This window comes from Phodopus roborovskii, unplaced genomic scaffold (genome assembly GCF_943737965.1).
Source record: "Phodopus roborovskii unplaced genomic scaffold, PHOROB, whole genome shotgun sequence".
In the NCBI taxonomy this organism is placed as follows: Eukaryota; Metazoa; Chordata; class Mammalia; order Rodentia; family Cricetidae; genus Phodopus; species Phodopus roborovskii.
In genome coordinates, this window is record NW_026125981.1 from 290,001 (window position 1) to 304,520 (window position 14,520).

Here is a 14,520-nt window from a genome sequence, read left to right on the forward strand (position 1 = left end):
TTGGGACCATGATTTTTACATTTTTAAGTTAATCTTAATTAAAACAGGAACAATTAAAACCCATTTTTAGCATAAATTTTATTCCTGAAGTATAAAAATGCATGCTTCTGAGTTTGACTAACAATTGGAAAGCATTTTCTGCAACTGATGACTGTGGAAGCATTTTTTTCCTTCAAAAAGATGTCAAGATACTTAAAGAAATGTAGTCAGCTGGTGAGAGGTCAGTGAATGTGCAGAATTAGGAGAAACTTTGTAGAAAAATTCATTCAACTTTTGAAGACTTAAAAACCTGTGTGTATGTAGGTGTCATTGGAGAACGAAGAGGGTACTGGATCCCCCAAAGCCTGAGTTACAGGAGGAGGTTCTGAGCCACCCAATGTAAATGCTGGAAATAACTCAAGTCCTCTGGAAGAGCAACAAATGCCCTTCAGGGGACCTACCTCTCCAGCACCGTGTTCAACTTTTCTAAATAGTTATGTGACATGCAATTAGAGGTTGTCCTGGAGAAGAATTGTGCCCCTCTGTTGATGAATGTGGGCCATAAGCATTGGAGTTTTCTGAGCAGCTTTTTGATTTGCTGAGTATACTTATCAGATGCAATGATTCTACCAAAATTTAGGAAACTATAGTAGGTCAGGCTGGATAGAAACCAAACAGTGATCATGACCTTCTCAGAGTACAAGTTTGGCTTGGCAGAGTGCTTTGGAGCTTTACTTCAGTACAAACACTGAACTGCTCATTGTCAGTCACACATCAAAATTGCAACAGAGAAATGGGTTATTGCTACAAACATAAACAAACAAACAAAGATGTATAGTATACTAATATATTCCAGTATTAAATGGCAAATTTCAACAGTACAAAACACCAATTGCTTTTGCAAAAACCTTATCAAGAGCAGGGCAGAAAATAGCAAGGTGAAAATGAAAATAATACAAAAGAATCAATGAAACAAAAATTTGGCTCTTCAGGACAAACAAAAATCGATGAACTTTTAGTACAGGCTAAAAAGGAGAAAAGGCAAATCCGTAAAATTAGATATAAAAAAGAAGATATTAAATAGATACCAATGAAATCCAGAGACTGATGAGGGAATACTTCAAAAAACCAAAGAAATAACTAGGTTCTTATATATTGCCTACTAAAATAAAATCAAGAGTATAGAAAACATTTAAGCAGATCTATAAAGAGCAATGAGACTAAAGTAATAGTTTTTCAGGTTAAAAAGTCCAAGATCAGATGGCTTAATCACTGCCAAATTATACTGGACCTTTAAAAAAAGAATACCAAAACTCTTCAAACTATTCCATAAAGATAGAAAGGGTGAGAACATCACCAAACTTATTCTATGAAGTCAGTATAACCCTGATACCAGACAAGAATGAACACATATCAGTTTTTCTGATGAACATTAAGTGCAAAAATTCTCGATGAAATACTTGCAAACCAAATTCAACAACATATTTAAAAGATCATGTGTGATTCCAGGACCATCAGCCAGAAGATTCCCTATTTCACTGCAAGGCTGACCTTAAACTGACCTGCCCACAGCCCTGAGCCAGCCAACAAGGGGAGCAACACATGAAGGCAATGGTGGTGATGCAGTAATGAACCCTGTCCACAGGACCCAGAACATCTCCCTCCCTTGCCACACATTATCAAAGCCACTGAGCTGTAAGTAACTAGCTGGTCTGAATCTGAAGAACAGAGCTGCAGCATTTCTCAGGCTTATGACCTATATGTGTCCATGGGCTTTGGAGAAAGCTGTAAGGAATACGCCAACTAGTTTGGCAATCCATATTTTATAAAGGTAACAGAATACATAATGAAAGAAAGAAAAATATAGGTTTATCCACTACCACACCAAGTCCCAGTGTGTGAGTTAAGAGATGGGAAGAGCATCATTTTGGGACAGGGTCCGTATCATGAACCCAACTAAGGGCATGTTCAAGCACACAGGCTCTGCTTTTGCATGCAGAGACAAGTTCCATCTCAGCAAAGTTCAGAAAATTTTATCAAGAGCTGTCAACAGAGATGGTTTTGTTCACCCTAGCCATGGAGATGCTTTCATGGGCCAAAGAATATGTCCCTTTATGACACTGTCCTCACTTTATGAACCCATCAAGTCAATTCCTATAAAGAGTTGGAAGCAGTGGATGTGTCCTGCTTTAATTAGAACCTTTTCAGGTTTTTCCTCAAAACCTGATCTGCTACTCTGGGGCTCTTATGCTGGGATGGAGAGGAGTGTTTGCCAATGCCATTGCTAAGAAATGACACATTGTTTTACAGATGGTTCATGCCTCTCCACTGTCGGCATACCACTGATTCTTTGGATATAGACTCTAAACCCAATGAGCTGCTGCTCAAGTTTGACAAGAAGCCTATCACCAGGAGCTTTAAACTCCTGACACTCAGCTGTGGTTTTGAGCAGCTGTTATGAAGTCACTGAAATTTTCTGTTCTAAAAAAAATCTATCTATATGGAGAAAGCTTCTAGAAAGCAGTCAAGAATAAGGCTACAGGGATGGCAGCTATGTGTAACCTAATCTCCTTTCATAGTCTCTGTAATTGAGCTATCCAGGCAAGACAATGTGAGAGCCCTAACCAACACAGACAGGGATGGCTTGACCCAAACCATAACCACTTCTTGCAAGACATATGAGGTCAGTCAAGAAGCAAGGTCCTGTACCTTTCTGGCCAGCTCCGTTTGGTGCCTGTGGCTACTTGTTTTTACAAGATACATTTAGGTTAGGCCTGTAGGTTATAAGATATCTATAATGTTTATTCAAAAGACCTCTTTCAAAGAGCCCTCAGACCCTCCCTGTTCATAGCTTGAGGGTAGTTCGCAAGTTTCTGGAAATCTACCTTAGAAATTAGAGATCTGCTTTCTGGTGGTAGTAAAGGGGAATTGGTATGAGTCTTCGTAGACAGGCAGAAAAACAATTTATTTTCACCCTATTCTGTTTTTTTTTTTTTTTCCTTCAGGAAATGGAAGAAGTTGAGTCAAAAATAAGAGAGGATATTATCTTGTTTTGTTTAGAAATGGGGGGATATTTTCTTCTAGGTCTATATGGAGTTAACATTTTTTAAGGCTGCTATTTTTGCTGTTTTGTGATGCGGGAGATCCACCTCATGATGAACTAAAATAGTCATCTTTTCTTCTGCAACACTGGAGGATGTCTTGTTTTTGTACAGTCCTTAAGCAAATGCTTGTTTTAAATGCTTTCTGAGAACTGCACCTCAGGAGATGCTATTTTTGTAATTGATAGAACTAACCCTATCCAAATTCAATAATAAAAGATTGTTAACTTTGGAAGGGGGGGTGTAATGCTCCAGGATCGTTTACATTTCAGAAGTGCAAGAATAGTTCAATAAAATGCAAATTATTAAACATAATACAACACAGACTAGTAACAGAAGCCATATGACCTCCTCAATAGATAAGCAGACCTCCTACAAAGCTCAGCATCCCTTCAAAATAAAAGCCTCAGGGAGGAGATGGAGATGAGGCTACATTGGTAGTATGTACCACCCAGCATGCACAAAACACTGAGTGTGATCTCCAGACATTATAACATAAACAAGTGTGGTAGCATACACTTAAAATACTAGCACTTTGAAAACTAAAGCAGTAGGACTCCTACAAACTCAAGGCCAACCTTAGGCTACATTTCAGCATAGTCTGTATTGCAGAGTAAGAACCTGTACCTATCAATCAATCAACCAACACACTAAAAGAGGGAATAACATGCTTATCCATCAGCAGAAATAATTCTGCAAAATGGTAGTTGTGTGATATCCTGTATGCTGCAAATATGTGCTGCTTTTATTGGTTGATGAATAAAGTTGTTTTGGCCAATGGCCAAGCAGAACATAGCTAGGCGGGAAATCCAAACAGAGACAGAGAAAGAAAGGTGGGATCAGAGAGATGCCACTTATCTGCCAAAGGGGTAAGATGCTAGAACATTATCAGTAAGCCACATGTGGCCACATGATGACACAGGTGATTAAAAATGGGTTAATTTATAAATTTATAATTTATAGTACTAGTCAGTACTAAGCCTGAGCCACAGACCAAACAATTATATTTAATATTAGTCTCTGAGTAATTTTTTGAGTGACTGCAGGGACCAGGAATCGGGAGAGAAACTGGTCCAGGGGGACCAGTGTGACAGATAACTGAAAATTATCTGGTTTCAGAGTGATCTCCCTACAATAAGTAGGGCTAGATGGATGGCTCAGCTGTCAAAGGCTAGGCTCACAACCAAAAATGTAAGAATTACAATAAATAATCCTAAAACCTATATAGAAGCAGAAAAAGCACAAACAGCCAAAGCAATCCTAAACAGAAAGAGATCAATGTTGAAGCAGCCGTGATACATGCCTGTGATGCCAGGAGGGTGAGACAAAACAGCTCTAAACAACATAGCAAATACCAGGATTATAGAGATGCCCTATCTAAAAGGAGAGTAGAGAGAGATGGCTCAGTTGGGAAAGTACTTGTCTTGAAAATACAAAGACCAGTGTCTGACTTCCAAAACCCAAGTAAGAAGAGGCTGAGTATGGTGGTGTCATTGCAGTACTAGGAAGGTGGGGATGGGCATATTCCTGGAGTTCACATTAATCTATGAAGAAAATGGTCAGTGAGAGATCTTGACTCAAAACGCTACGTAAAAAAAAGCATTTCAAAAGAACCAAGGTCCAAACTGTACTGTGGCCAGCACCCATACAAACATGATGCTGAAGGCTTCACAAAGCCTATTTCAAACTACACAACTGAGCTATATTAACAAAATAACATGGTACTGTCACAAAACAGACATATATAGGCCTATGGATTAGAATACAGATCCCAGAAACAAACACAGGAAATTACACCCATCTGGTTTTTAAAAGTACCAAAAACCCTCGCTCACTAGGGTTTTTGAAAAAGAAAATTCAACAAAATGATGCTGGAAAAATTTGACATCCATATATAGAAGAATAAAACTAGACCTCTATTATCAAGTCTCTAAAACTTCAATTCTAAACATTTCAAAACCTAAAACCTAAAAAGACCAGAAATTTGAAGCATTTTAATATATACATAAAAGTAAAGGACTCCAATAGATTAGGAAATACAAACAAGAACTGAAAAATGGGAATATGTGTAATTAAGTCTTCTACACAGTAAACAACTAAATGCCTATCATCAGATGAATGAATTTTAAAATGTGGATTATATATGCAATAGAATTTCATTTGGCTATTAAAACAACAAAAACAACAAAACTATGGCATTTTCAGGAAAATGGATAGAACTGGAGAAGATCATGTTAAGCAAAATAAGCCAGACAAAGACAGACAAGTATGTTTTCTTTGATTTTAAGAACCCAAATTCAATATATAAAAGGCATGAAAGGAGATATTTAACAATATACCAAAACATAAAAAGCAGAAAGGGGACCTACTTAAGGGGAGAAAGGGAGCCATCAGAGTGGGAGAGGACAAAAAGATAGCAGCAGTAGGAGTGGATATGAGCAAAGCACAATATACACATATGAAAATGTCACAGTAAAAAGAGACTGATAGTACATTCAAGTTGTTCTAGCACTTGAGGAGAGGAGGCACTGACTGAAGAGGATTGCTGAAAGTTCAAAGCAAGACTGGTCTATAAAAGCCAATGAAGAAGAGAAGGAGGGAGAAGAGAGGAAGTAGAAAAGAGAGGGGAGGAGAAAAGGAGGGGGAGGGGGGAAGCTGGAGAGATGGCTCAGTGAAGAAAAATGACTGTTCCTTCAGATTCCCAACACCTACATGGCAGCTAACAGTATATAACACCAATTCTAGGGAATTCAACACTCTTTTGACCTCTGTAGGTACTAGACATACATATAGACAAAACACCCATACACATAAAATAAAAAGGTCAATCTAAGAAAATAATGAAGAGATCTTTTGTTTTATATGTTAAATGAAAGAAAAATGTTAATACATATTCATGTGTTAATACTTATCACATCTATTCTTTAGTTTTCACTGAATGAATATATTTTATTGACATAAAATAGTTATATTTATAGATTATATGATATTGAAATACATTTATAAATTGTACACTGATCAAGTCAATAATAATTACTATACCTACCACCTTAAATATTTATGTGATGAGAATCAAAAATTACCAGAACATTTTGAATGAACATGTATTGTCCATTTTTCAAAATTTTTCTTTGCTTCAAGCAATGTTTAATCTCCTTTTCTCAAAATGACCTTAATCCACGGTTACTAGTATATACCCAAGAAGTCGCTTTTCTGTAAGTATAATGGAGTGATCTGGGCTCTGTACCTTTGCTACTACTAGCTTCTACTTTAAAAGCACCTCACCTACATTATCTTAATTATACTTTGCACATTGAGCACAAGGTAATTATGATCAAAAACAACTAGAGGAGCTAGGTATGTTGGCCCATGCCTGTTATCCCAGCCAATGAATGAAGAGCTGAAGTATCAAGCCCACAAGTTTGAAGGCAGACTGGATTATAATATACCAAGACATATATATATATATATGGTTGGGATGGAGGTGAGGACCATAAATGGAGAGCCACCTGGAATGAAAGAATTTTCTACATCTAAAGCTCTTAACAGATTAGGTAAGTAATTAAACTTAGAAGATTTTCCACTCTCTTTACAACTGCATTTCTTAATCTTAACACTGTTAATGCATTTATAGCTTTAATAAAACTGAAGACTAAACTCTGCTTCGTTCAGTCATATTTTATAAATTCATTATAGAAGTATTTGCAGTCTGCTTTGTCAGAAGAAAACGAAATTATGGCGCATGTTAAAATGTTTCTATTTTGACTTTGGGAGCACATTCCCCATGAAGGGATACTCCCCTAACCTAGAGGCAGGAGGGAGGGCCTAGTCCCTACTCCAAATTGATAGATTTTGTTGACTCCTCCTGGAAGGCCTCACCCTCCCTGGGGAGTCGGTGGGAAATGGGATGGGAGGGGGCATGGGAGGGAAGGAGAGGGAAGGACAGGGAACTGGGATCGGTATGTAAAATAAAACCAAAATGTTTCTATTTTAGTAAGCATACATTTTTGAGGAGAGACTATGTGTAAACAATTCAAAAATAGCCAGGCAGTGGTGGTGCACACCTTTAATCCCAGCATTTGGGAGGCTAATCCCAGCACTAATCCCAGAGGCAGAGGCAGGCGAATCTCTGAGTTTGAGACCAGGCTGGTCTACAAGAGCTAGTTCCAGGACAGCCTTTAAAACCACAGAGAAACCCTGTCTCGAAACGATCCCCCCCCCAACAAAATTCAAAAGTAAGACAAGCTAAGTAAAATAAATAAATAAATGTAGAAATTAGGACAGGTATGGTAGATTTTAGGTTAAATTCAAAAAAGCCCAGCCTCTTCAACAAAACCATTCATCAAGGGAAATCATATGAGAAAAACCCTTAAAACAAAAGTAAGGCTGGGTGTTGGTGGCACACACCTTTAATCCCAACACTTGGGGGAGGGGGGACAGAGGTCGAGGCCACACTGGTCTATAGAGCTAGTTCCAGGACAGGCTCCAAAGCAATACAGAGAAACCCTGTCTTGAAAAAAAAAAATAAGAGCATCAATTGAAAACACTTACAGTTTTCATTAGCATTGAAGCTTCTAAGAATGGCTTTCATTTCCTGCAGCTTCTGATGGGCTCTTGCATGTACACTGTCAATCAGAAGCTTTTCTATTGATAAGTGGTCAATCTGCATAAAGAGCAACAACAAAAACAAATGGACAATTAAAAGACTCTGACTATAAAAGTGTAAGTGCACACAACTGTGCCTTAATGTCAATATTGGAGATTAACCAGTACAAGCAAACTTAGATAAAGTAAAAATATAACTGAAATGATTCTGAGTTTTATTTTGTATGACATTAGAAACTTCAAAACTAAAATTTTTATTCTGCTAGGTACAGGAGTATAGGGATAGGTATATAGTTCAGTTAGCTACGTGCTCAGCATGCAGGAAGCTCTGGATTTGATTCCCCAGCATCTCATACACTGTGTGTGGTGGCACATGCAATCCCAGGATTCAGGAGATAGAGGTAGGAGATCAGAAATTAAAAGGTCATCTAAAGATATGTAACAAGACTGAGGTCAGCCTGGGTGACCTGAGACTCTTCCATGCACTTGGGAGACAGAGGCAGGCAGCTTGATCTATGTGAGTTGAGGCCATCCTGGTCTACATAGCAAGTTCCAGGCCTGTCATGGCTTCATAGTGAGATTCTGCCTCAAAAGAACAACATACACATAACAGTAGTCACAGTTCTCAGACACCAGAGCTTACAAAATAAAATGGTGTGATTTAAACTACAAAATTTAAAGTAAGCGGTGGTGGTGCATGACTTTTATCCCAGCAGTTGAGAGGCAAAGGCAGGTGGATCTCTGTGAGTTCAAGACCAGCTTGGTCTACAAGAGCTACTCCAGGATAGCCTCCAAAGCCACAGAGAAACTCTTGTCTCAAAAAAACAAAAACAAAAATTAAACTAGCTTAGGGGCATAATTCAGCTTAAGAGTATATGCTTAGATGCAATCAATAGCATTGCCCTACATATTAAAACTGAAAGATGATATTAAAAATTATTTTATATAGTATCAGATGTTAAAAAAGACAAACAAATACAGAAGTATGAAATTGACCTAAAACAAGTTTCATACAGGGTTTTAGAAATGAATACATATTTTGAAAAGTTTATGCTAAGTTTTATATGTGCTACGTTATATTTATTTAATCAAATCAGTATTAAAATACACTGAGAATCCTTTACCTTCATAGCTCTTTCTACTAATTTAGAATCAGAAGCTGGCAAAGGAGGATCATGAAAAATCTGTAAAGGCTTGGAGACATCATTCTCATCGATTTTAATTGTAACTTTGTGAACAGATGCTGTGCCTGTTTTTCTCCCTAGAACCTGTTGACTGAAAGAGGGCAGGGGGAGAATGACATATAAACACAGCTTTTTAACTTTTCCACTCAAACAGAAACATGCATTATGCTACTGAGTCAGAACCTTGCACATAGCAGGCCCTCAGTGTGTGTTTGTGTAGGGAATACATTGATAATGAAATGATAGTTATTCTATAATCCAATTCAGCATTTGCTCTATTACATTTCAAAAACAATAGTGATTTTAAAATAAAATACAAGCACATGCACACACACACACACACACACAAACCCACATAACTTAAACAGAAATCACCTTAGAGGTAGTCTGCCTGATATTCTACAGAAACTCAGAAGTCAGGTTCAAACAGGAATTAAAGGTAAATAGCCTCATACCAATTTCTTCCAAATCAGTTTTCAAAGATACAACTTAAAATGGAAAACTGATAATCAAGTATGTTTTAAAAAGTGATATAACTCAACAATCTAACCTTTGGGGGCTAGGGATATAGCTCTAATGGTAGAGTGCTCACTTTGTATGCATAAGGCCCTGGGTTTGATTGCCAGCACAACCCAAAAACCTGATCTAAACTAACAGTCTTTGAACAATCTGGCATGAGCCCATAGTAAGCAAATCTAACTTTAAAAAATGTATAGTGAGGCTTAGCACAGATAATATATCTACAAATCTAAAGCGTAATGCTCTAAAAAATGTAGCAATTATGGATGTCTCACGTGGTCTACATGATATTGGAATGTTACTAAATTAAATCACATTACTCTGAGCACATAGCTATTCATATGTAATAAATCACTCATATGAGGGAAAGAAACAAACAAAAAACCAAAACAAAAAATAGGATTCACTTATCACTTAGACGGACCAGAACCAATTTTACTTACTTCCAAACTGAAAGAGAGAGGCACTTTCCAGCATGATATCTTTCCACCTGTACCAAGTCGCCCCACCTCTCTCGGATTAACATCAGAGTCTGGGAATGTAGCACTTCTAATTGAAGTGACAAGCAGAAACAATCTGATTTATGTTAAGCAAATACGATATAACATGTTATATAAACAGCCAATAAGCACAGGCAAATGTCATCTAACAAGGAATCTATGCCAAAAAAGCTGGCAATGAAGAAATTTTTTGGAATCATCTTTGTCTAATGACTCATCCTAAATAAGACAAAATTTGTGGTTTTCTAAAATTTATATCTTAAGTAGTAATGTGGCATAATTTCAGAAAAAGAGTTGATAATTTTGGCCTAAATAAACAAAACTAGGTCCAGGTTTGTACCTTCATTTATCACTGTTTACAAAATACAAATTGAGCAATACATTTTCAGACCAAAATGATACCTTTTTGAAACAGATTTTCATTATGTAATGCAAGCTGGCTTTGTTACTAACTATACAGCCTTGCCTCTCAGATGCTGGGATTACAGGCATGTACAACCTTGCCCAGCAAACAATACTATTTCAAAGTAATCACATTTAGGAGTTGCCTGCAAAGTCAGTGGTAAAATTTAAAACCTGTCTTATTATACATGTATCATTAGTGTTCACACTGACCAGTTGTATATGTCTATTTCTACCCAAATGAGGTGAGGGATGGGAAGGAGAGGCCAAACTACTACAGGTCAGGACAAAGGATAAACAGAAAATATAATAGAAAGAGGGAAACACAAATCCTTACAGTACATGTCTCAAATTTCAGAAGGATACGTAGACAGTTGTACATGTCCTGGAGAGGTTTCTCATCAGCAAAAAGCCTAGACTGCACCAACTGATGGATAAAGTCGATTTGCATGCTATGAACCAAAGCTCGGCCATCTACCATTGGCAGAAGAAAAGAAGGCAGTTAATTAAAAAGAGAAGTCAGTGCCATAGGATTAACCAAGAAAGTGTATACTAAAAATGAATTTAAAATTAAAGAGGACCCAGGATTATCTTGAGAAAACTATAAAGTATTATACATTAAGAAACACTGAAACTTCTCCAGTCAGTAGGTAATTATGCTCATCAAAACTTTGCTTCAAATTACAGAATAAGCTGCTACACATTTTTCTGCATGAATACTTCAATAACAATGTCAAGACCATAAATAAATAATAAATAAATAAATGTTTAAGAGGGGAGGAAAGGATACCAAAACCAGTACTATGATGATTTACCTCCTGTTTCCTTATCTTCAACTAGAATTTCAAGCTTGAGAAGGCGCCATGGAACTTCTGGATCATCACCCATTACTGTCAAAGTTGCTTCAAATTCTCCTTCAACTCGGAACTTCACACGGCCATTTGCTTTTAGAAGAGAAAAAAGTAGACACTGCTTTAAAACAATATGCTTCTAACTAATCTCCAAGTTTCAATCTCATTTATGAGACATTTTAAATAAACTACAAGTTTTGTCCTACGTGTTGAACCAAGTAATGGTTCAGAGTTGGACAGTAGCCAATGTCTAGGTTATTAAGAAACCAAAGGCAGCTCTTCTTACACATAAATCAACAGCATAGCATGTTCTCCAGGTTCAACTTTGGGGCCTTTTTCTCTTCCAACCTCAGGTAATTACACTCATTCCCCCACATTGCAAATACCAGCACTGTATTTTTAGGTGCTAAAAAAAGAACAATTATGGATGGCAAACATAGGTTCAAATACCACAAAAAATTAAAACTTATTTACTTGTCCTTTGAACAAAACACAAAAGAACATTTAAGAAAATATTCTTATTTTTAAAGATGTATTTATTTATTATGTATGCAGTATTCTGCCTGCATGTATGCCTACATGTCAGAAGGCGGCACCAGATCTCATTACAGATGGTTGTGAGCCACCATGTGGTTGATGTGAATTGAACTTAAGACCTCTGGAAGGGCAGTCAGTATTAACCTCTGAGCCATCTCTCAAGCTCAAGAATATTCTTTTTTCAAGACAGTACTTTTTTGTAACCTTGGCTCTCCTGGAACTAGCTCTGTAGAACAGGCTGGCCTTGAACTCACAGAGATCAGCCTGTCTCTGCCTCCCAAGCGCTAGGATTAAAGGTGAGCACCACCACTGATCAGCCCAAGAAAATATTCTTCTTACAAAAAATTTCAGGTACGTACCCACTGTAAGATTTGCTAGCTGTGGAGGAAGATCTGTTGTGACAAGCCTATGTCTAAGAATCTGATTGAGCTGATGAAGTGTGGCTTGTTTCTCAATTTTGGTAATTGGGTCTGGAGGAATAATTTTATCCTACAAAAAAAAGAAAATTTAAAATAATATGCAGAAAGATGAAATTATTTACCTTCACCTGTCTTTATACATGTTCTTACTTTACTCAAGATGACAACACCAATTTTTGTTGTCTACATCCAATAATAGTGACTATGCATCTGAGTATGAATAATTCAGTCACCTTGGTAAAACCATGTTCTTTATGACACCAAGTTAATATCACTAGACGATTTTCTCTATTTACGAAATGTACAGAAAACAATAGCACAAACTCATTCAACTACCATAATACATTTGAATGCACTTCTAAAATGCTACCACTATGCAATTATTTTCACACTTGAAATAGACACTAAAAGATATTTGTGTATCTGCTCACTCCCAACAAGAACAAGGAAAGGAGAAAATAAAGGAAATAAAAAAGAGGATTCCCCAGTTCGATATCTACTCATATCATGGCCCCAATTTATTTCAAGCTACCACACTTTTACTTCTAGATATAAAAAAACTACATAAACTAGCCTTTAAAATATGTTTTTTCCTATGCCACATAATCTAAGCCCAAAGCCTTCAACTTTCATGAGTACAGACAGGCAAAACACTTACTCTGATGCAGGTTGGAAGTCGTGGATAAGAGCCAGTAGTCAGCACATCAATGGCATACGGGATAGCAAAACTAGGCAGGCGTGCGTGGACCAGTGCATCTCTAGCTAAGGAGGCCAGACGATCAGCGGTGTCCACAAACAAGATAGCTTGCTGATCTAAAAAGCTTGAGATCATCTTTAAAGCAAAGGGTAAAATAAGCTGACTTAAAAATTGCTTTCTTCTTAAATATCATTTACATACTCCAAAGTAAGTTTCAAAAGATATTAAAATAGGTAGTTTCATATTTATTTGAAGAAGTATCTATTTCTGTGACATTAAAATAGTACTTTTTCATTTCTCCACTTTTGATACTCATACATAATACCAAATATTAAGAAGAGAGTAAAGTAAAATACTTTTACTCTGATAGACTTCTAGTACTAAGTAGCAATGAAAGTAGTTAAAATTATGAACTCCTACACTGCCTTGATCTAAATTCTAACTCTGTAATTTACTAGCCCTGTCTGCTTGGGCAAAAAGGTTACCTTTCTATGCCTAAGGTTTTCAACAGTAAGATGGAGGTAATGATTCCCAACTCATGAAGTTGTTCTGAGAATTAAATACTACATTTCTAACCTTCAGAACATAGGAAAACACTCAGGCAACTTTCTGCACAATACAGAAATTCCTTCTATCAGTTCTCTATTCAGTGCAGTAGTAAATAGAGTCATCAAAAGCTGGAAAACTATCTCCTTCAAACCTTTAGTTCTGTTTTATATCAATACCTAGCATTCCTTTCTCTTATGTCCTTCAAATAAGCTTCTGATGGACAACTTAAACCCTGTCACCCAGAATTAATGTAATAGGGCATCATACATAAGCAGTGATAGGTATCTTCTTTCCATTTCTAGTTACTTTATTATGTAATCTCTACAACTCTAAAATTACTATCACCTTAGAGATGAGAAAAGTTGATTCACAAGTGAAGACCTTTTTTCAAAGAAATAGAGCTTAATATAAGAAAAGCTAGAACCAGAAAATGGAGATCCATCTGCCTCTGCCTATCAAGTGCTGAGATTAAAGGCTTGTGCCACGGGGCTGCTATCCATCCAGTCTTTTTTTCTTTTTCTCTCTTTTTTTTTTTTTTTTTTTTTGTTCCCAGTACAGCTTAACACAAAAGAAATGCTACCTTTTATAACTAGTACAATGTTCTAGCAATGCCACCAACGCTAAGTTCTTGTTTATAGCCATGATAGTACTAAAACACAGTCACAACTGCTAAACTGGTTTAACTCAGATTTAGGACATTTTAAGAATCTTATTGGGACCGGTGAGTTGGCTCAGCAATTAATAGCAATGGCTGCTGTTCCAGAGGACCCAGGTTCAACTCCCAGCACTCAAATGGCAGCTCACAACTGTCTGTAACTCCAGTCCCAGGGAATCTGACAACCATGGCAAAACACCAATGAATGTTTTTTTTGTTTGTTTGTTTGTTTTGTTTTGTTCTGTTTTTTAAGACAGAAGAAGAATCCTGTCACTCCAGGTGGTGGCAGCACTTGCCTTTAATCCCAGTACTCAGGCAAAGGCAGGCGGAACTCTACTTCGAAGACAACCCCTGTCTTAAAGAAAAAAAAACAAAAACAAAAACAAACAAACATTAAGAATCTTGGTGATTAACTGGGAAGAGATGTTACACCTTTAATCCCAGCACTTGGGAGATGACAGCAGGCAGATCTCTGTGAGTTTGAGGCCAACCTGGTCTACAGTTCAAGTTCTAGGACAGCCA

General features: G+C 37.0%; 1 protein-coding gene across 2 annotated transcripts in view; it reads right to left on the reverse strand.

Annotated features, from left to right (window-relative positions):
* Positions 1 to 14,520, reverse strand: part of Med14 (mediator complex subunit 14) — an 88,323-nt gene that overhangs the window by 59,164 nt on the left and 14,639 nt on the right. For both annotated transcript variants that reach the window (XM_051179244.1, XM_051179245.1), the window contains exons 4-10: positions 12,756 to 12,929; positions 12,038 to 12,167; positions 11,106 to 11,234; positions 10,657 to 10,764; positions 9,832 to 9,964; positions 8,810 to 8,960; positions 7,632 to 7,743 (exon numbers count right to left, since the gene is read on the reverse strand). In XM_051179244.1, coding sequence (XP_051035201.1) covers positions 7,632 to 7,743; positions 8,810 to 8,960; positions 9,832 to 9,964; positions 10,657 to 10,764; positions 11,106 to 11,234; positions 12,038 to 12,167; positions 12,756 to 12,929 — 937 coding nt within the window. The remainder of the gene's footprint in view (positions 1 to 7,631; positions 7,744 to 8,809; positions 8,961 to 9,831; positions 9,965 to 10,656; positions 10,765 to 11,105; positions 11,235 to 12,037; positions 12,168 to 12,755; positions 12,930 to 14,520) is intronic.